The sequence below is a fragment of the Brachyistius frenatus genome, unplaced genomic scaffold (assembly GCF_029030835.1).
Source record: "Brachyistius frenatus isolate BFR_SWC_R1_liver_20210118 unplaced genomic scaffold, ASM2903083v1 Contig_23, whole genome shotgun sequence".
NCBI lineage: Eukaryota > Metazoa > Chordata > Actinopteri > Embiotocidae > Brachyistius > Brachyistius frenatus.
Window position 1 is genome coordinate 713,793 of NW_027210622.1, and position 21,430 is coordinate 735,222.

The following is a 21,430-nucleotide window of genomic DNA, read 5'->3' on the forward strand; positions in this document are numbered from 1 at the left end:
TGGTTGATTTAGGTGCAATCTTACTAGCAGCAATATCCTTGCCTGTGAAGCCCTTTTTTTTGCAAAGCAATGATGACTGCACGTGTTTCCTTGCAGGTAACCATGGTTAACAGAGGAAGAACAATGATTTCAAGCACCACCCTCCTTTGAAAGATTCCAGTCCGTTATTCTAACTCAATCAGCATGACAGAGTGATCTCCAGCCTTCTCCTCGTCAACACTCTCACCTGTGTTAACGAGAGAATCACTGACATGATGTCAGCTGGTCCTTTTGTGGCAGGGCTGAAATGCAGTGGAAATGTTTTTTAGGGGATTTTTTGGGGCATTTTCATGCCAAAGAGGGACTTTGCAATTAATTGCAATGCATCTGATCACTCTTCATAACATTCTGGAGTATATGCAAATTGCCATCATAAAAACGGAGGCAGCAGACTTTGTGAAAATTAATATTTGCGTCATTCTCAAAACTTTTGGCCAGTGGTGTATGAATTTTATCCAGCAGTCAATATGGTGTCATTAGCTAAATTCACTCCTTCTGATCAATGTTCTAATTGTCCATCTAAAAATAGTTCCATAATTCATTTGATATTAGGCCTCAAAAAGCGGTATGTTGGGTGTGTCTGGTTTGATTGACATGAGATAGTCAGGTTTCAGCTATAGGTGGGCGAGGCGAAGTGTCCTCGAGTTCTCAGTCAGATCAAGTCCGATTCACAGCTCGCTCCTCCCCAGTTTATCTAACTATGGTCACTTCTGGCTCTAAAAAAAAAACTTAACTGCCGATGGCCGAAATGAAGAACTTGAGGCTTTGGAATGTCAGTTCACAAACCAATAGAAAGTTTGTGCTTGACGGGAACACACAAACACAGGTTAGGTATCGTTCAGGGACAAGTCATGAAGTTTGTTTGGCAGAGGTCCTTCAGATGAAGTTGTTGGAAAATTCCCCAATCTGGTTAGCGGGCAGCCAGCTGGAAACTTTGAAAGTCACCCTGAGAGCTGATAACGACTCTCAGACAGAGATGGAAAGTTTTTAGGCTCAGATTAATATCTGTTAGTCACAGTAAAGTATATGTTCCCCCATGCCTGCACATACAGAGACAATAAACCTTTTCTCCAATTAATTACTTTCATGTTTACCTAATTTGCACAAGTAACCTTTATTCATTACCAAGACGGAAGAAGTGTGAGGTTCATAGAGCGCAGTTTAAAATAAAGTTATAGAGGGCAGGAGGGGAGGCTGTATGGGAATATTATAGACATTTAATTTCTTCAATTGAGGCCCGTGTCCAAGAGGATACCGCTCTTACATCTGTTCATTACACGAACAATGGGCCTCATTCAGCAAATGTTCTTAAAAATAAATTGCTTCTTAAAACCCACTTATGCAGTTTTTACGTAGATTCTGGCATTCACCAATGTTTTCCTTTTTAGGATTTGTTCTTGGGTAAGAAACCAATTTGCGCACACTAAAGAGCACACTTACGCACATTTGAGTGCTGACATGTTCGTGGCAAATAATTAGTTATTGCATTTTCCTCAACTCTACACTTGCATATTATTGTAGTATTTAACCTACAATTATATGTTTTTGGGTAATTTATCATTTTAATAATTATTTTCATTACTTTACAAAGCATTATGATTTTGAATAAACACTACATTAACACTCCGAGGGCAAGACAAAAGACTTGGTGTCAAAATATGACAGTAATTGTTTGTTTTTAAATCCACCCCTGGTCAAGAAGTAGTTCAGCACTACGTGTAAAACCAAAACTTTTAATTTTAAAACATTGTTTTCTGTACAGATTAAACAACGTAAATATAATGTGGGATTCAGTTAGCTTTAGAGTTGCTATGAAAGTTGGCTGCAGGCTACAGCTTCATACTGAAGAGGTATGGGAGTGGTAACAGTTTTCTCACCTACGTCTGAGCACATGTCCCAAAATATTGACCTATTCCATTAATCAAAGAGTCTTAGTGCCACTTAACCACATTGTGCCATAAGGTGATCAACTCAAAGCAGAAAAAAACATTCCAGGCAGTAATTTTTGAGCTAAATTAAAATGTGCTCAGATTTTACTCTGACTGAATTGATTTATGATGCGACATCATCAGATAATATGATCATAAATGTGATTGGAACTTTTCCATTGGCTGCACAGCCAACTCAGATGTGTGCCCATAGGGTGACAGAACAGATTTTCTGCACAGGGACTCAGTGCTTTTTTATGATCATTGTAAATATTTCACTCAAAAAGATGGATGAATTGCAGCGATGAAAAGTATTCATTGCAATTTGAATTGCCCCTGGTGTTAAATTGAAATCACGGTGAGCTAGTGAATGGGCTAAAATTTTAGTGATAATTAATTAATTTAGTTGTTAATCAATGAGCTGTGTGGATTTTGGTAATCAGATTTATCTTAACTAGAACAGAAGCTTGGGTTTGGTAAGGTTAGATAGAACAAAAAAAAAAAAAAAAACTGCTGAAATTTCTAATAGGATCAAATTTGTGACATCATAATGTTCTGCAAAAACACTTTTGTGGCCATTATTAAACACCATTACTCAGAAACAGAAGGTGAGATTGTGAGATTGTGACCATATTTTGCATTTGGTCAGATCCTGAATTGGTGACATTAATCTTGGGAGTCCACCTTGAAACTGTGATGATTTCTTGGCTGTAGGGTTGAAGATGTGTGTGATGCTGCCACTAATAAGAATTTGTAGTTTTCTTGCAGCAACATCTATATTCGAAGCACTGTCTACGGTCAGGGCTACAACTTTGAGTTCTATCAGAATCAGCTTTTTATTGGTCAAATTTCTTCGGAGTCTTCACTACATAAATGATGTGAGTCTGGACAGTCATCAATGTAAACAGCAACTCAAATGTTTGGCAGAGGCATACAACCGTGAGGCGGTAATTCTCCTTGATACTTGATACTAGCCATCCAGTGTATTTACATGTAGCAATTACCTCTTTCTATGGTACAGTAGTTTTAATTGTTGGTAGCTGAGTCTGCCATTCCCACACTGAATCATTATTGCCCACCTACACACAAGCGATTGACAGGAAATCATGGATGCATATAATCCAGCGTTACTGTTTTGAATTTTATCTCATTGACATCAAAGTACAAACATTTCCAAGTGGTGCGACATGTTAAAGGCATTCAGCTGAAACAAAAACAACATCAGTCAGAGGAAACACAGAGTACGGTGGCAGGAAAAAGTATGTGAACCCTTGTGATTGACAATTATGATTATCACCATTCATGATCTATTTCAACTGATAACTGACAAAGCATTGCATTGTTCTTCTACATACCAAAAACGTTGTGTAAACAAAAGCTGAGTGAAGACCGGAGTTTGTAAAATGAGAGTTCAGTCAATGAAACAGAATTCGATTTATGTGTAGAGGTACTTTAACTCAAACACGGAAAAATTTTGAGTTTATAACTCATTAGAAGATTCCGTCATGAATATTCAAAGTGAGAGAGAGGAACCAAACGCACAACACCGGAAGCAGGAGGTTTTATTCGGGGAAAAGCTTTTAATAGCAAAAAGGCATGAGCTGGATATCCAAACAGGAAAACAAAACACAGCCAGCTGGGGCTGGATCCAAAGGAACACAAAAAGGAACTAAAGAAGCAGTGAGCAAAAACTAAAGGCCCTTTCCTGGAAAAAGCAACAATGAACTGAAAAGGGCTACGGCCACTAAGAAACAGGAAAAGGCAAACAGAAACAACAAACTGACAAAGAGGGAAAGAGAACAGGAGGTGTAAACTGGAAAGACTGATAGCAAAGTGGAAACAGGTGAGAAGAGAGGAAGGGGAAACAGAGGGGAAGAGATGAGTGGGAAGTTGAAAAAGGTAAGAAAGTTCAAGATGAAGGAAGATGAAGGAACACACAAGGGCAGGAACTAAAGCCACAAGACAGAAGATAGCCTGAGAATAAAAATGAATACAACAACAAGAATTAAATAAAGACTAAAAGAGGGACATGAAATCCAAACCATGACAGATTCTGGTGATGTAAACCAAGCCTCACAAAAAAGAGATCTCGGAATACTTTTGATCAAGCATTGCTGATCGTCATGAAGCTGGAAAGGGTTACAAAGTGATCTCAAAGAGTTGGATGTTCATCAGTCCACAGTGAGAAAAATGATCTATAAATAAAGACGATGTAGTACTGTGGCTACTCTACCGAGAAGTGGGTGCTGAGCTAATACTACTTCAAAAGCTAAAATCTTAGAGGAATCATTTGAGCTGGTGTATGTGGCAGAACATTGTAGGAAACTGCTGCTCTTGTGTAACAAGCATCACAGTGCATCTGATTAGCACCATGACACTTTACAACACTTCTGTGAACATGATCTGTAGACTAATAAAATTAAGGTTGAATTGTTTAGAAAGAGTATTGAGCACTATGCATGGAAAAAACAGGGCACTGTATGCCAACATTAAAAATCATCCCAGTGGTGAAGGATTGAGGCTGTCTCTAGGCCTGGACAGCTTACAATCACTGAGGGGAAAATGAATTCACGGATATTAATGTGTTGTACAGGATAATGTCAGGTGTGCTGTTCAACAGCTGAAGCTTATTAGTAGAAGTTGATGCAAAACATCAAAGTAAATCTTCTACAGAATAACTTCAAAGATCCTTTCTTTAGAGTGACCCAGTCAGACCAAGACCGTAGAGCTTTTGAGATGCTGTGGAATGACCTGAAAAGAAATGCTCACTTCAGATATATGGTTGAGGTGAGGTACTTCTATAAAGAAAACTTAGTCTGAAAGTCTTCCTGAATGTTGTGCAAATCTGAGAAGTTCAACTGGTTATTAGATCTAAGGGTTCACTTATTTTCTCAACCAGCATTGTGAATGTTCAGTAAGGGCACAAAAGATGATAAATGTTCGTGTATAATTAGCCGAGGCACACTGAGTTTGTGATCGCGTGAATTAAATGAAGATCAGATTACATTTTATGACCCATTTATGCAGAAAACCAGGTAATTCAAAAAGTTTTACATACTTTTTCTTGGCACTTGGCACTATATTTGTCATGTAGGACAGCGCTGACAGCGTCAACAAAACCAGAAACTTTTCTGCAGTTTCTGAAGACAGATCAGTTTTAAATATTACAGAGAGTCATGGAACAAAATAGAAGCACCTGTGAGCTGTTAGATGAGCTGCTCCAGGCGACAGTCTGCACACCTTCAACTCCTCAGCAAGGTAACCAGCTTTACTGATCCCTGCTGCTGCTGGGAAAAACACCGGTGCCGTGTGCAGCATGAAGCGTCAGGTCGCATTTGCTAATGGCACGATGAAAAAGAGGTCAATTACTGACTTTACCCCATAGCCAGACTTTTGGTCTAACTATGGGGTAAATAGATACAGTTGTAAGTAGATACCATTGTTCTTGTATTTCTGTCAGAACAGCTGCTGAGCGATTGCGTTTGCTGTTCTCAGAATGCTTACACCTGTATATTAAAAAAAAAAAAGGTGCTGTTATCAACCTGGACTAAAATGTGAAAGATTATAACTTTTTTCAAACCAATAGACCAACACAATAATGTGTAGAGTGATTAGATTTAGTAATATAGATATATTTAAAGAGTAAATTTTTTTTGTAATGCTCAAAATAATGTAGCAAACTGAAACTCCTAAATGTGATTTCTTCTTTCCCTCCGTCACTTTCTTCCTCACTTCTTACAGAAACCTTCAAACTGTGCTGGCTGTCAGCTCCGTGTGAAAAAGATCACATGTTTCTCTCTAGAGGTGGATGGATTGATGGGAAATCTGGGTGAATGTGAAAGGTGGGAGGATTTTAACAGATGGGAGTGGGAGCAACCCTCCACCCTCTACAGATAGGAAGGAACCGAGTGAAGACCAGACGCAATATAAAACCCACCTCAACACTTTGATACATTCAGATTTTTTTATTTTATGATTTTTCCATCACAAAGGCCCAGAGGACTCTTTAAAAATCCAGTTGAGAGCTCTAAAGGCTTATTTATTGAAAAATAATCTTGTGCCCTTTATCTTTGTCCCCTCCTCACCTCTTTTCGGTTTCTGTCCAGGGATGATTGCATTGACGGATGTTGCCACAGACTTGGGGGTTTAGTCTGACAAATGACTCTGTCCATCACTGGAGGAGGGGAGAAAAAGCTCAGGAGATAACCTGGTTGTCCATCATCCTTTGTCCAAGCGCAATGTGGAGATTGGCTATTGACCCAAGGTAGCCTTCTTGAAGGCAAGATATTTGAAGACTCTGTCATGGAATGACAGTCTAGTCCCAATAATCAGTTTCCTCTGCAATCACACATCTTTAAGTGCATATTTTGCAACGGTAACTCCTTATTTTTCGCAAGATGCAGTTCCAGAAATGAAATGTTGGGTACGATATCACCGACGGGATATTGTAGAAACTAATAGCCTGCAGTCGGAGAGTTACAGTGAGAGTTTGTTGCCTTTTTAAGAGGTCTTTGCCGTTCGGTGGAATATACTGCACCTCCCAGTTGTACGCTATGTCTGAAACGATGAGAACACTGTTCCAGGAAGTCTTACTGCTCTGTGTCTCCAGCCTGTTGCACATTTGTTACACCAACTACGGTCATTCAAAATTCTCACTTACAACCCAGCAACTATTCCATCTTAAGATCTTCAAATCCTCATCATCTTCCATTTACTGTTTTAGAGAGAGGTTGCCTCTCAACGCCAAAGCTCTACACTTGTTCTGAGCTGTGGCTGCCTTCCAGTGTCCTGTCCCCCCCTCCACCAACCTGTATCTATTTCCTCTGTTTCTCCTTCTTGTGTCCCGTCATTATAGGCAGTCTATGCACAGCGCCACCTGCCCGTGGCGGAAGTCCCTGCAGGGGCAAAGACGCCTGTATTTAAGAGAGTGTCCTGCACAGCTGAAGAGTAAGGGTTCCTGCTGAAGGCCGCACTCCCGTCGCACCACAGAGAAGGCAGGGAGGATGTGGTTGATCTCTGAGTCCACCACCTCGCACTGCACCTCCAACCTGTTGGGTGAAACAGAGTAGCAGAGGTTTAAATTTACACTGAAAAAAGTTCAGCGTTTCATCACAAAATACAAGTAATAAACGCTTTTTCATTTTTATTTTACACAAGAACAAGAAAAGTGGAGTTTGCATAACCTCAAAATAAATACATCATCAGATGCCAAAAAAAGAAGAAAGAGAACGAACGTACTGGAGAAAGTTGAGAAGAGACGATGAAATTGGAAAAACTGTGAGGCGAGTATGAAAAATACAACTTGATAACAGACCTCAGCTACAAGGAGGAGTTACAGAACTGAAAGAAAGGAGAGCGGCACTGTAAACCAAAACAGGAAAAAAGTAAAACGCAAAAGATACTTGGAGGGTGAAGTAAGAGCAGAGAGTAAGAGTTAAAAGCTGAAAGCAGTCAGGAGGAAGGTGTTTGGAGGAGACTCAAACACCAGCAGGCTTTCAGGCTTTGAGCTCAAGAAAAAAGGAGACATCTAAAACGGAATTGGTTCAACAGCCAGGAGCTGGTACAGCAAAATAAATAAATACCTGTTCAGTCAGCTTCACCTGCACTCATAGTCAATCCAGGATAAACAAGTGGAATTGTTTAAAATATGTGGAGATGAGTTTTACATTAGAACATATTAAATTTAGTGGCTTCACCCTTTGCAATCGTAACTTTTGCCAACATTTACTTTAAGTTAATAAAAGATAAGTTTGATGTTATCACAACAAAGAGTCTTTTAATTCCATATTCTTTGTTGATGACAGATGTCTTTTTCAAGTAAAGCTGATGATGTGTGATGAAAAGTCTGTTGGTAAGTTGTAGAAGTGGAGTACCTTGATAAGGAAGGTACAATATTGAGACTACCCACTTAGTTAAAGTATGGTTGGCAGACAGTTAGTTGGTAGGCAGCTTTGTTATATTACTTTAAGCTGACCTACCCGCGCAGAGCCTCCTTGTTGTTGATGAAACGGAAGTGAGCAGGTTCACAGATGAAACTAGCTGACTGACAGGCATCCACACAAGACTGGCCCTCTTGAGACACAAGCAGCCTGAGGGAGCTGAGAGGAGGCCAGGCAGTGGGAGCCGTCACATTGGATGCCCAGCCAAGTGCAGTGGAGTTGGGCAGGGGCACGAACAGAGGTCCAATCATCCTGCTGCCCCCAGCAGACCCCTGTCTGGACAGGTTGGCTGGGATAAAGGGAGACTCTGGGGAACAGAAGTCCTGCAGGTGAAAGATATCATAGAATTAGTTTGTGCCATCATATTATTGTGTTACAGTGGACTATTAAAAGAATACCTATCAATGTGTCATTTACCATCTTTGCAGGAAGGATACAGCTCAGTACATTTCTGACAGAGAGAAGTCTACTGCATGCCATTAAATGGCTACTCCACTACCACAATTACTGGCTATATCCAGTATTGTAACAGCCTCTATCATATTCTACAGATCACTGTTACCAACTAACTGTTCTCTAAAACTGTCTATACAGGTAGCATAGGATGAGAAACTGGTTAGCAGAGCAGGAGCAGCAGCCTCAGTTCTCCATTTGTGTTTACACCAGATGCCTTCAGGCACAGTGTGTAGGTCATTCAATATTGTGCCTGAAGGCAGCTCAGTACGTTCAGTGTGTTAAATGTAAGCGAATAGACTCTTCCCAGAATATACATGTTAATATTTTAGACCGATGCAGAGAAGGGTGTTATAAAAAAAAAAAAAAAAAACATCACAGTATGAACAAAGCAAAAAAGTCTGACCACCGTGTTTGCGTACGCGCAGCACAAAGATGTATAGCTGTGGTTTAAAACTTGAGCTGTCAAGCAACTTGCAGGGTTTCCCTGTTCGTATATTACCTACCTAAGCTTTTCAAAATTTTGTAAACGTTTTACACTGAACTGGGAATACTAATGATCTGGAATTATGTGAAATTGCATATTTTTTTTAAATGAAAATTGTGTATTTGTTTCATCAGTTGTGTTTGAGATGCATAACTGAGAAAAGTGGCCTGAACGCTTTCTGTCTAGATGTGCAATAATTTGATCTAACATAGCAGGTTGTTGCTTAAAATGAAGGAAATAATAATAAAATAGCAGGTGAAGCTAACTGATATTATTTCAATTTTTATTCTGTATTTTAATGTTTGTTGTATTGTATTGTGTTGGTTGTGTTGTATCTTTATGCTGTACTATTTTCTCTCATTCTGTTCTTTTCTCTCTCTGCTCTCCCCTCAGCCCAAATGATCGAGGCAGGCGGCTGCTCACCTCTGAACCGGGTTCTGTTGGAGATTTTTATTTCCAGTTTTTGATCATGTGGGAATTGTTGAATTGTTGGGTTTCACGCTATAATGTTGATAAGGTTCAGTTGTAAGGACTGGTACTATGTAAAGTCCCCTGAGATTACTTGTATTGTGATTTGACACTATATCAATACAATTGCAGTGATTTAAAAAAAAAAAAAAAAAAAAAACCCTGTTTATTGTAAAAATTTAACCCAGACTGGATGATCTGCAGTTTCTCTGATGTTACTCCAGGACCATGTTTGATGACTGATGTTTGTTCACTGCTCATGAGGAGGTGTAAGCTTTGCATAACTCAGGATAACACAAATAACACTAATAGTGTCTTCTGCACTGTTTTCTTTGGTTTAATTTCTGTGGTTACCATGGTGACAAGGAAAGATTCATGGTGGCAAATTAAAAAAAGCTCAACCTCCATATGCCAACATGTAAATTGCGAGTAGCTGGGCAAGTTCACGAGAGCGCAGCTGCCCTTTTTGCAGCTTAAATGGGTGGCATGGCTGACACAAACAATTTAACTATTTACCTTTATCTCTGTAGGACACACAATACATAGCAAATAGAGACAAAGTTTATTCATTCAGAATCCTTGTAAAACAGTAAAACAATTCCTAGTATTTAACTGAATTTCACATACACGCCTTAAAGAGGAATACAGTTTAAAACAGTATATTATCATGTAACATGTAAAACCATTCAATCAAATACAAGGCAAATAAAAGGTGCTAATTTAGCCAGCTGCTTGTGATAAATATGTTCCTTTTATACTGTAGTATAAAGGAAATAAAAACACTAGAGAAAGCACTAATGTTGACCAACTGTATGAACTGGTTACCATGTTAAATCTAATTTGAATACTTTTTGTCTTTTAACAGTATATGCCACATGCTTTGAAAGTGTCCAAAGCAGCTACAGACAGGAAAGAACAAAAGCTTTTCTGACATCTAGTGTGGGTTTATTTTAAAAAAACAAAAACAAACAAACAATATGTTCTTTCACCCCAATCGTCTATCAACATCATGCCCACACTTCTGCTCTTTCTCGTTACTCTTTCCTGCCCATTAGTTTCAGACGACCTTCTGCTTTTGCGCCGGAGGGCAGCTATCTAGCTCGTAATGAGAGTGAGCATGTCGATTAACCACAAGTCCACATACATGGCGTACAGAGACATTGATTCACACACAAGCTGAGATACACAATGTTCAGTCGTGAAATATTGAGCCGAGCAGGGAGTGTGAGAGCTTCTGAAAAGAGTGAATGTACGAGAGTACGGGAGGACAAGTGACTACAACAGAGGATCTTTGCATGTGTGTTTTGTCCAGTACTCTGTATATATCTGTAGAAAAATGGACTCACCTGATGCTGTATGTAAGCATGAACTCTCTCCAGCATCCCCTCACAGGTATACTCATAAGGCAGATATGGCTCAGCCTGAAAATCACACACAAGCACAGTCCCCAACCCATTATTAATGACACATTTGCTCACATTAAAGTGTACTTTTTTCTCCTTTTGCTTCATTGTTCACATTAATTGCAATAAATTGTTGCTTCCCCTCGTCAATTTCGGCAGATGAATGTTTCTATTGTCAGGGTTTTGCAAGGCCTAATCACAGCATGTCACCGTTTGGAAACTCATTAGGCTTTATTTGCATACCAATAGATCATCCCCTGCTGTGATGTGCTGTTTTTATAACTAAAGCACTCTTTTGATTGGCCTAATTAGAGATGAGCTGGGAACACCATATATCTTTTGCGTTTTTCGCTAATACAAACATGTTCAATACACGCCAACACTGTCTGACACAAAACTGGATGAATACAAAATGACTGGGACTGTAATGCTAAGATTAATGAAAATTTAATTAGTTGATTTGATGAACTGCTCGACATTGCTGAGATCCAAAGTCAGCCACACTGTACAAAGATTTTAGTTCAAGCCGAGTGACTGATTTAAAAGACTAAAACAAATGAAAATGTTTTTCTACACTTTTACCAGCAAAGAGCAGAATTCAGAGAGATCGAAGCAGCTTGTCTTTATGTCCTAATGTAAAAGACCTGCCTTTGGAAATGATACATGACTCACTAAATTGCATTTTCAATCTGAAATCAAAGCAGTCTAATGTTCAACCATGTGTGAAATCAGACTTGGCCCATTTCAAGTGAAAACCAGTGAGAAGCAAGTATGCAGGGATGATGTAATTCAAAAAGTTACATAGTGCAAATCTGATCAAAGCCTTATGCTAATCTACTTTATAAACTGGAGCAGAAAATAAACATTTGAACAGGAGGGAAGGACATGCCAGCTTCCTGCAAAAACAGCCTACGTGCAAAAGGCTTCGATCACTTTTCTCGTTTAGCTTTACTCAACCATGGAAGGTGACTTGGAGCACATTCTCATTTACAAGTGTGGTCTTGAGTGGGGCTTTTGAAATGCTGTCAGCAGCAGTGGCAGCAAGCAGCAGCATACTTTTTAAGGTTAGCGTTGTGTGCAGGTGTTGTAGTGAAAGAATGACCTTCATGATTAAAAGGGTGTATTGGATATGCATATCTGTGGGAGTCGTGCAAATGTTGTGGTGGACTCGACTTGTAGATTTTAAAAGAGAAATCTTCACCAATTGCTGTCAATTTTTTAATAAAAAACAATCTAGTCTCCAACAGGATGTTATCAAAACTGAGGTAAGGTTATCACATACATGCACAGACTGCTTTTGTTTCTACTTGAAATTTGTGATGTATTTCATGTTTGTAAATGTCTGAACACTCGAGTTTGTAATTCTCAATTCGGTCCCTGATGGTCTTAGTTCAGGCTCAGATTTTTGAATTTTTCCAGCCAGTTTGAGAGGGTCGGGTTCTGTGCTGCGGTGGATAAATGAACAGTGCGAAGGTGTGGAGGTTCTTCCAAAGCTGTGGGTCTGATTTGAGTCAGAAATTACAGACGAGGTAAATTACAAATCCCCAGAAGAAGCTTTGGTGAAACAAGCATCAGGGGGACAGCAAGTGTTTTTAATTCACAAAACAGGTGCTCTATAGCTGTATAGTAAATCTCTCCTACTTTCTGTACAGTTCATCGGCACTTGGCAGAATCATGCAGTACTTATTTTTTGAAAACATAAAAAAAAGAAGCGTAGGAAGGATCGTCGGATATAAGAAATGTTTGAGTGACAGAAAGAAAGAGAGAGCGAGAGAGCGAGAGAGGGAGACAGAGAGAGAGAGAGAGAGAGAGAGAGAGAGAGAGAGAAGAAAGAAAGGATTTATTGCAACATGAGGACTTGTCAGCCAGCCAGAGATTGCTTTGTCCTGCATGACTGAGCATGAGCCTCTGCCACAGACAGTGTGTGTGTGTGTGTGTGTGTGTGTGTGTGTGTGTGTGTGTGTGTGTGTGTGTGTGTGTGTGTGTGTGTGTGTGTGTGTGTGTGTGTGTGTGTGTTAGTATGTGTCTTTAAGTTAATGGCTATAATGTGCAGGTAAGGCTCTGTGTGCTGATGTGCCTGATCTGTGCACTGTCAATGTGTTGGTGTGTGTGCTCAGATAAGAGCAAGCACAAGAATATTATCTGACTGTTGTGTGTGTGTGTGTGTGTGTGTGTGTGTGTGTGTGTGTGTGTGTGTGTGTGTGTGTGTGTGTGTGTGTGCCGGGGCATTGTGCCTCCAGTGAAGGGTGAAGTGGTCCATCAGCTCTTTCCCACTGGTCTGTCAGTGCAGATGGAGACAGCGCAGTCAACCACTGTTACTGAACTGTAACTAGTCTGACAACACAGACAAGACGATGAGATGAAAACAGCCACGCACGCACACGCACACGCACACACACACAAAAATCTCAAATCTCCATAAACACTACCATTGGTACTATGGTAAAGCTATATCTGACTATGATGTGATGACATGTTAGTGCAACACAATGCAATAACTAAAATGTAACTATATCTCTTTGTCAGATCGAAAAGTAAGTTAAGGAATACAGACTGAATACATTTTAGACAAACAGGTACTGTTTATAATTCACTGACATACCGGCTGAGAAGATGCTTTCTTTAGATATGTAAGGCTGTAAGCACAATCGTCATCCACTGCTTCATCCCTGTCATTGTGCCAATTTAATGAAGTTGATGCTTAAAGATAACATTTTAACTTAAGCACACACTCTAGATTGATCAATGTAGATTGATATAGAAAAGGTTAGAGGGCAAAATCTGCCTGCTTGGCACATTTGTCTTCTACTTTAATGAGAACAGAGCTTTCTTCTTTCATCTACAAGTTTTAGTCGATGTAAGGCCTTGAACTTACTCTCCATATTTCTGTTTTCTCTGTTGTATGTTCATTCCCTTGATATGCTTTTTTTGTACTTAAAGTCCCATCTTTCATCCCCGTGAATGTATGTGAGTACCTTAGTCCTCATTATTTCCCTGATAGCGGAGTCAAATTCCAGGGAGTTGTTATAGTCCACAGTCATGACGTGAGGTCTGCCGATGTACTGCTCTGCATACGGATGCTGGGAGAACACCTACAGAAAACACAGATAGGGCATTCAGAAAGAGCTCTCAAGACTAATAATATATAAATAACTTGCAGAGAGTTAGATAATTTTTTGAGGCTCAACTTCTCTGCACAATGATGAGGATGCTGTCAGTGATAACAAAGTCAAGTCTGTCAATGATCATTCTTCATGTTTAAACATAACAATAGTTACAACTGTATGACCACCATCTTCCCGCCTATTTAACGTGGTAACAATGCCTCAAATGTTTGAGCCAGTACCTTTAAAGGATCTGCTGATGACTTAAGTTATTTGTCAGCTCAGCCAAAATATTCTATTACTGACTGACTTGGGGAATAAATAAAAATAATGAACTTACCTCTCTAGATGTGGGCTTGCCTCTGAAAAACTCGTGATTTAGTGAGCTGTGGGGTGGGTGGAACTTGGGCTGGAGGAAAATGCAACCATTTGCTATGGCTTCAAGAGGGGCTGGGCCTTCGTAGGGGAAACCAAAACCAATGAAGAGCTAAAAAAAAATAATCAGAAAATGTTATTTTGTAATGTGGTGATTAACATCAGCGTGATTTTAGACTAGGTACAGTCATGTGGTGTGCCTGTATGTTAAAATCAGTCTCTGTATTAATTTAAAAAGCAGCTCTTGTAATCTCATAAGAAAGACAGACTTCCAGCTGCACATCAAGAGTCTGTGTTCACTCTGAATGACAGCTGTGGGGACAATTCATCAGATGTGTGCAGAAAATACAATATTTTCTTTAGTCTCTTGCCTTGGCCTTACGCAACAGTTGCTGCAGCTCATGCTGAGGCAGCAGGCCGTGGTTTTTCACAAAGGCTGGCACCTCTGGAGGTCTCTGGGTCTCATAGTAGACTGTACCATGAACTTCCATGTACCTGTGGAGAATCTGCAGGAAACCCTCCTTACCCTGCTGAAAGAGCGGACAAAGATGGTTTGGTCAGATAGAGGGTGAGGAGCGAATACAGGAGGGTGTATGGAGAAATAGTACGTTAGAAAAAGAACAGTACAAAGAAGAATATGATTAAAGAATTTAGGTAAAAGCACATTGTACCGAGTCTGTATTCTCTCTCAGCTTTGAGTGTCTGAGTATGTATTTGTCAGCTTTGTGTATCATATGGGCGTATCGCAACATCTAAGACTATATTTAAGGTGCATATATCTTTTATAAAACCCTTTTAATATGGAATCAACTTGCGTTCACGTCAGAACATTTTCAGGTCTTTTTCATTTCTATTCACGCTAGAATCCATAAGAGAACAGGAAACAGACTCTCTGTTTTTCTCCTCTTTTAATATGCAACCCAGTCATCTTTCAGTAAGTAGGACAACAACAACAGTGTGGTTTCTTTAAGCCAGAGTTTGACCTGGTGAAACTTCCATTCTCTCAGTTCCTACTCACCATCAACATTGCCAAACCACTGATTTAGTTGCTCACAACTACGACTAGCTACTACTACAGCTATCCTCGAGCTACCAGACTATTGCTTACAGCTTCAGTTTTCACTGTGATTATAGTCTGAATGTGTTGCTCATATTAATTTCTGCTCAGCCAAACTAAAGGGCGGACCAAACAGCAAACAGTGATGGTGATTAAGTGTGATGACGCTGAAGTCAAGTGTTTTTTTTTCTAAATGTTGTCTCAGCAGTTGCAGAGTGTCAATCGGTTTTTAACAGATACTGATTGGTTAAAGCTGCCCCAATAGTTTCAAAATTAACTGCAGACAATTTCCTACGGTGTGAAACCAGATCCAGATATTCACCAGGCTACATAAATGCTGCCTTTAATTTCTGTGTGAAAAATGGTCTGACTAAATAAACATACACATTTTTGTCTAAATGTGGGGTTATTCCAACTACTTTGTGTATGTTTTTAGCGGGCACTTCACTTACACTAATTTTTGCCACAGGGAAAGTACACTGTGAATGTTTTAAACATGTATATGAATAAAACTGACTTCTGTCTGACAACCAAACAACTCTAAATATTTTACCCTACTTAATCTGTTACCTTACATATCATCCATACATTATGTCAATGGGTAGTTACCAAAACAATTCTGAACAGAAAAAAATGTTATAGAAATGATGTAGGTATTTCTTTTATAAAAGTATTGTACTTGGTCTTATTGTCCCAAGGCATGCAAGCATTTCGTCCCTGAGCTGAGAAAGCCACAGGGGCAGGCTTTCAAAGTCAAGGTTGAGCACAATAACCGGCAGAACAAAAAACAACTAGCATCAGTTAACAACCAAAACTTAATCATGAGCATGGAGCGTAACCTTGACCAAGGTATTGACCGGCGGGCCAGTGTTAAGCAGCTTACTGTATTCCTCTGCTGTGGTGTGGGCCCCCTGCACAGCCGTAATTGGAGGCTGTAGGAATCAATAGCTTCCTCTGTGAGGATTTTCCCAGCCAATTAGGAGATTAGCTCAAGCACTAAGTGCAGCCGACAACGACAATGAATTAGCAAGAGAAACACAGGCGCGTAAGAGTGCAGATTCCATAACCTGCACTTGCAACTCTCTGTCACTGTGTGTATGTGTGTGTGTGTGTCCAAGAACTCTCCCAACATGCATTCGATTAGGAATAGTAATAAGTATGTTCTGCTTTCGTGGTTTCTGTCCCTCACCTCATTTCTTGTAAAGCAGATTTTAAAAAGGTTTACAGGACATTAACATGTTGATTTCTGTTGCATGTCGGAAGGATAAAAATAAAAAAGCATGATTGCACAGCCTCATGCCCCTTAGTTTATCTCCTTTGCTGCATAGTAAAGGTAGTTAGTGAATAGTATTATCAAGAAAATGTAAAATCAGACTTTTATTTTGTTCAAACTAATCTTTTGGTTACTACGTTGAAATATTTCCTCATATCTTAAAACAGTCTTTTTGTTCTTCAGATATCACTAGAGAAAAGTTTGTTGGATTTAGGTGTATTCAGTGGTGAACATAACGTCTTCTTGTAACATTTGTTGTGTTTGCTGGAATCTAAACTTTGATAAATTCACTAATAGAACAATTTCCCTACAATTTTGACAGCATCCAGGACTGGCTGCCACACAGGGGAAATACTACATATTCTGTGCTGCAGTACTTTTGAATAGATATTTTTTATTATGGTAACCAAACCCCACAAGAAGGGACTGAATTTTCTGTTGCAAAAAAACACATCGTTTGAATGCCTGGCTGCCTGACCAGTGCTTTCTGACAAGTAAGAAGATAAAAAGATGACTATCAAAACTCTCAGGGTGATGGCCGTCCCTGATGAACACTGCGTCCTATTTGAGTGTACTTATGAATATGTGACAAGTAGAGTCTCGTAAATCCTTTTTGGGTCAGCCACGACAAGAGTTGTGTTTCTATAAAAAAAATATTTCATGACATTTTTTCCTTTTATTAGATCGTTAGACAGACAGGAAATATGGGAAAGAAAGCTGACATGCAACTAAGGCCCACCTGGCCAGGTGTCACATCCGGGTACTTGCCCTTTTGATATATATTAATTGTGTTTTTTAGTTTTACATTGGCTGTGACATGGACACAGGTACATTTAGTGAAAGTAACAGGCTCTTACCTGAAGCTAATGAGCATCCAGCCAGATGCAATGATTCGCCACAAAAGAAAGAAAGATAGAAACAAACAAAGAGAGGAAAATAAATCCAGACTAAATTGTAGCAAAACAACAATGCAATAATAGATGAAAGAAAAAGTAAAGGGGAGACAAAAATTTACACATTGCATTTTCTGCCTTTTTCATCCAGCTTTTGTAGATTAGAGTATTGTACTTTCATTACCTCTCACAACCGTACTTTCATATGCAACAACTAAAGGAATTCAGGGAATCGTATATAGAGACAGTAATGACTGCAAACAACATCTTTATAATCATTTTAACAATGGCGGCACAACTGTGCCCCTCCATATAGTGCAGATAAACAAGCAGACAGCTGAGAAGAAACTGACATGCCTGTAAATTAAAACTGTAAGGTTGTGCACAATAGAGCCACTTAAAGCTGCTGGTGAAAACAGCAGGATGTTCAAATGCTGTCACTACTGCAACTTTTGGTTGGGAGCATTGTGTGTCGGTAAGTGTCTGCATGTATCTACGCTGACAGTCTGTAATAAAACCTTTCCATATACAGTTCTGTGCCAATGTTTTTAGATGTTAAAAGGCGCCTGATCTGAATCTACCGACACCAATCCCAAACATGCAGCCAGAGTCATGAAGAGCTATCTCCAGTGACAAGAAGGAGTTGTGCAAAAGATCTAACGCCCCCCACAGAGTCCTCATCTCATCATCACAGAGTCAGTCTGGAATTACTTGAAGAGATAGAAGAAACAGAGACAGTATAAATCCACAGAGGGACTGTGGCAAATTCCCCAAAATGCTTTGAACAACCTACCTGCCAAGTACCTATACTTAAGTCTTACCACAAGCATTTCACTGTACAATTGTTCCTGACACAATAAGCATTTGACAAATAAACTTAAACCTCAAAAAACCTTGGAGAACTGGATCTGTTTTAAAAGGTGGTTGCACCAACTACTGATTTGATCTCGGATTTTTTGTGTTTTCTGTACTTTGTATGAAATTGAATGAAACCAATCGATCATTACATATAAAAAGGATCCTTACTTTAATCTTAGTGCCTGAAAAGTTAGCAGAGTACCGTATATTTGTCTTTTTGTTTGTTTATGTGTATGTATGAAGGTGTAATCAGGTGCATTCAGGCATTACATATAGTATACAGCCCTGCAAATACGCAGGGCTCGTGCATACGATTATATAGTGAAGTGTTTACATTTGCATGATTGCCTACATACAGCTCTCTCCATATGTTTGTGTGTGTATTTAATGTATAAACCTTTCTTCAGGATTTCATTTATTTTTTGCATTGGAAACACTCATGGGCAACACTACACAACATAAACAATAACAGAGATTCACTGAGACAGTTTTTTAGTTTGTTGTTGCTATTATTCTAGAAAACAAACAGCCTCTGCCATAGCAAGCTGATGTACAAATGCAGGATCTGTGTGAATTGTCGTCTATACCTTCCACATGCTGGCCTCTTTCCCGTACACGACTGCCATGTTGTTGACTTTGTTCTGCTGGATGCTCCTCTTCTCCGTCTCATTCAGCTCCTCCGAAACGAAACCCATGAATGAGTTGTCTGGCGTGTGAGCTGAATGTGCGCGTGTGTGTGTGTGTAGTAAGTAAATGTAGGATAGTAGTAAGTGGAGCGAAAACAATCCGAAAAGGAAAGAAGAAGAGAGGGAAAGAAGGAACGTTATATTGTAAGTGAGAGAATAAGAAGAAAAGAGCACTGTATACTAATGTGCCTCAGTTCAATGGCTCAGTCAGTGTGATCATCGCCTCTCTAACTGTTATTAATGGTGATTATCACAAAACCAGCTGCCTTTGGCTTTGTAAGACTGAGCATACTGTTACTGTATTCACTGAAATTGTATGTACTTGCTGTGAGTTAAGGTATTTTAAACAATCAAAGCCAACTACATTCATGATTCAAAGCTATTTACTTTTGTCAAATCACTTTTCCAAATTGTATTCTCACAGTTGTAGCTCATTTTCATTTTTTGCAAAGTACATTCTTCTGTATTCGAGAACATAAATAAATGACCGCTCCTACTGCTTTATCACAATCATGAGGCAGTTGATGATGGTTGAGTCAGTCATTATAGCTTTGGACAGTGTGAAACATGGGCGTCAACAGCAGGCGATGTATTGACGTTATAATGACCCTGCTACTGAGTGCCAACAAGAGCCGAATGGGCATGATACTTCTGAAAGCTGAATGTGAGAGCAGAAGAGAGTTAAACTGTCAATGTTTCAGTCAGGAAGTGAGGAGACAGACAGCAATGAGGGCTTTGAAAAGCACATCAGACATATTGTGTATCATATAACAGAGAGAAAAACAGAGGAGATAAAGCATAGACACGACTTGAAGGAATGCTAGAAGCTGGCAGTTGCTGAATATAGTCACATTAAACGCATTGCTTCAAATTAATGTGAACAAGCAGCCAGACCTGTCAAAGAAAGTGAAAACATAGAATTGGAGTCATTTTGTCGTATTTGGAGTGACTGTCAACTGGTGACAGGTCTGTGTGTGTACTCATGTTTTGAAGGTACAAATTACAAATTCATGACCAGATGGTGAACACAGAATGTGAAAGTCAACATAATGAATTATGTACAACAAACCTTTGGTTACATTATTAAAAGTTAAGGAAATAAATGTGTTCTTACGAAACATGGTCATGTACTGCCTGGCGTTGAGGTTCCAGTAGCCCCAGTTGGTTCGGTAGCCGTGCAGGGTAGCATACTCCTCATGATTGTAAGCCGGCTCCGTCCCAAATGTGTCAATCACTCGGATATGACATCTGTAAAGGCACAGTAAAACCACTTTTATATTAACGGTTTGTGACCAAACACGCTGTAAAGGATTAGTTGATATATAATAATGATGTAGCTATATTATACAGTCTTATCAAGCATTTAAAAACGGTTTCTACACCACTTATGGACACTTCGTATCGGGACTTATATAAAAAAACATATATCAATATGAAAAAGATATAAACATTGAAAATGTTTTCATATTTTCTTGCATGTACCGTGCTAGGTAAGTGTTTATGTTTATAAATGCCACATAGCGGTTAAAATAAAGTGTACTGAGGAGGGTCCTCCACACTTCATCTGTTTGTTATTTTGTATGAAGCTTGTTAATTACTTAAATTTTCTGAGAAGAAGCTGAAACATTTTCGTGAGCTTGGTGATTTCCGACAAATTTAAGCTCACTTTCCCCACTTGCAAAACTCCCCACTTGAGCAACTTGTCCTGATATACAGTATAGATAGACTGTTAGACTAAATTATTAGATAGGCCTAATACAATATTTAAAATGACATAAAAAAATACCAAACAAAAAAAATAGAACAGTAAGGATAAAACCAAACTGCACGTCATGTTGAAAATACACCATAAAAATGTAATAACAATATAGACAGACAGCACAATAACACAATCAAATCTGCAGGTTTGTCAACAGTGAAAAACAAAAAGCTAAAAATGAAGTTACTGCCAAATAACCACAACAACAACAGCAACCAGCAGTGTGGGAGGTTTGACATGAAAATGAAAAAAATAAAAATAAACCAACACTGATGTTTAGAGGTTGAAGTTGCGATATGGGCACTTTTAGAGTTTCCAGCTGAATGCTTTGCAGCACAGCACTGGAGCACAACTGAGGTTCATAACAGGATCATTCAGACACACACGTGATCTTTAACACACACACACACACACGCACGCACGCACGCACAAAGTTCACCATGCTTTTGTCTGTACAAGAGAGGGGCCGCTCTGTGAGCTCATGGGATTAGCAAAAGCTAAAAGGTGGCAGAGTCCACTTCCTCAGCTCTGAGACTATTTCCTGGTAGATCACTGTGTGTGTCTGTGTGTGTGTGTAAAAGAGAAAGAGATATTCCAATAAAAACCTTCGGATAATCTGAAGAGCACTTAAAGGCTAAGGCCTCTGTATATCTCATTAAGAAAGTCACTGAAGTTTGTCCAGGCACACCGCTGGGCTTGAATCTGTAC

At 39.3% G+C, this 21,430-nt stretch overlaps 1 protein-coding gene across 1 annotated transcript in view; it reads right to left on the bottom strand.

Moving 5' to 3' along the window:
- Positions 1 to 5,912: 5,912 nt before the first annotated feature.
- LOC138620210 (alpha-1,6-mannosylglycoprotein 6-beta-N-acetylglucosaminyltransferase B-like) overlaps positions 5,913 to 21,430 on the bottom strand; it is a 109,104-nt gene continuing 93,586 nt past the window's right edge. The window contains exons 10-17 of the mRNA XM_069697207.1: positions 20,078 to 20,211; positions 18,865 to 18,995; positions 14,568 to 14,726; positions 14,162 to 14,308; positions 13,693 to 13,809; positions 10,661 to 10,735; positions 7,946 to 8,229; positions 5,913 to 7,015 (exon numbers count right to left, since the gene is read on the bottom strand). Coding sequence (XP_069553308.1) covers positions 6,817 to 7,015; positions 7,946 to 8,229; positions 10,661 to 10,735; positions 13,693 to 13,809; positions 14,162 to 14,308; positions 14,568 to 14,726; positions 18,865 to 18,995; positions 20,078 to 20,211 — 1,246 coding nt within the window. The 3' untranslated portion in view covers positions 5,913 to 6,816. The remainder of the gene's footprint in view (positions 7,016 to 7,945; positions 8,230 to 10,660; positions 10,736 to 13,692; positions 13,810 to 14,161; positions 14,309 to 14,567; positions 14,727 to 18,864; positions 18,996 to 20,077; positions 20,212 to 21,430) is intronic.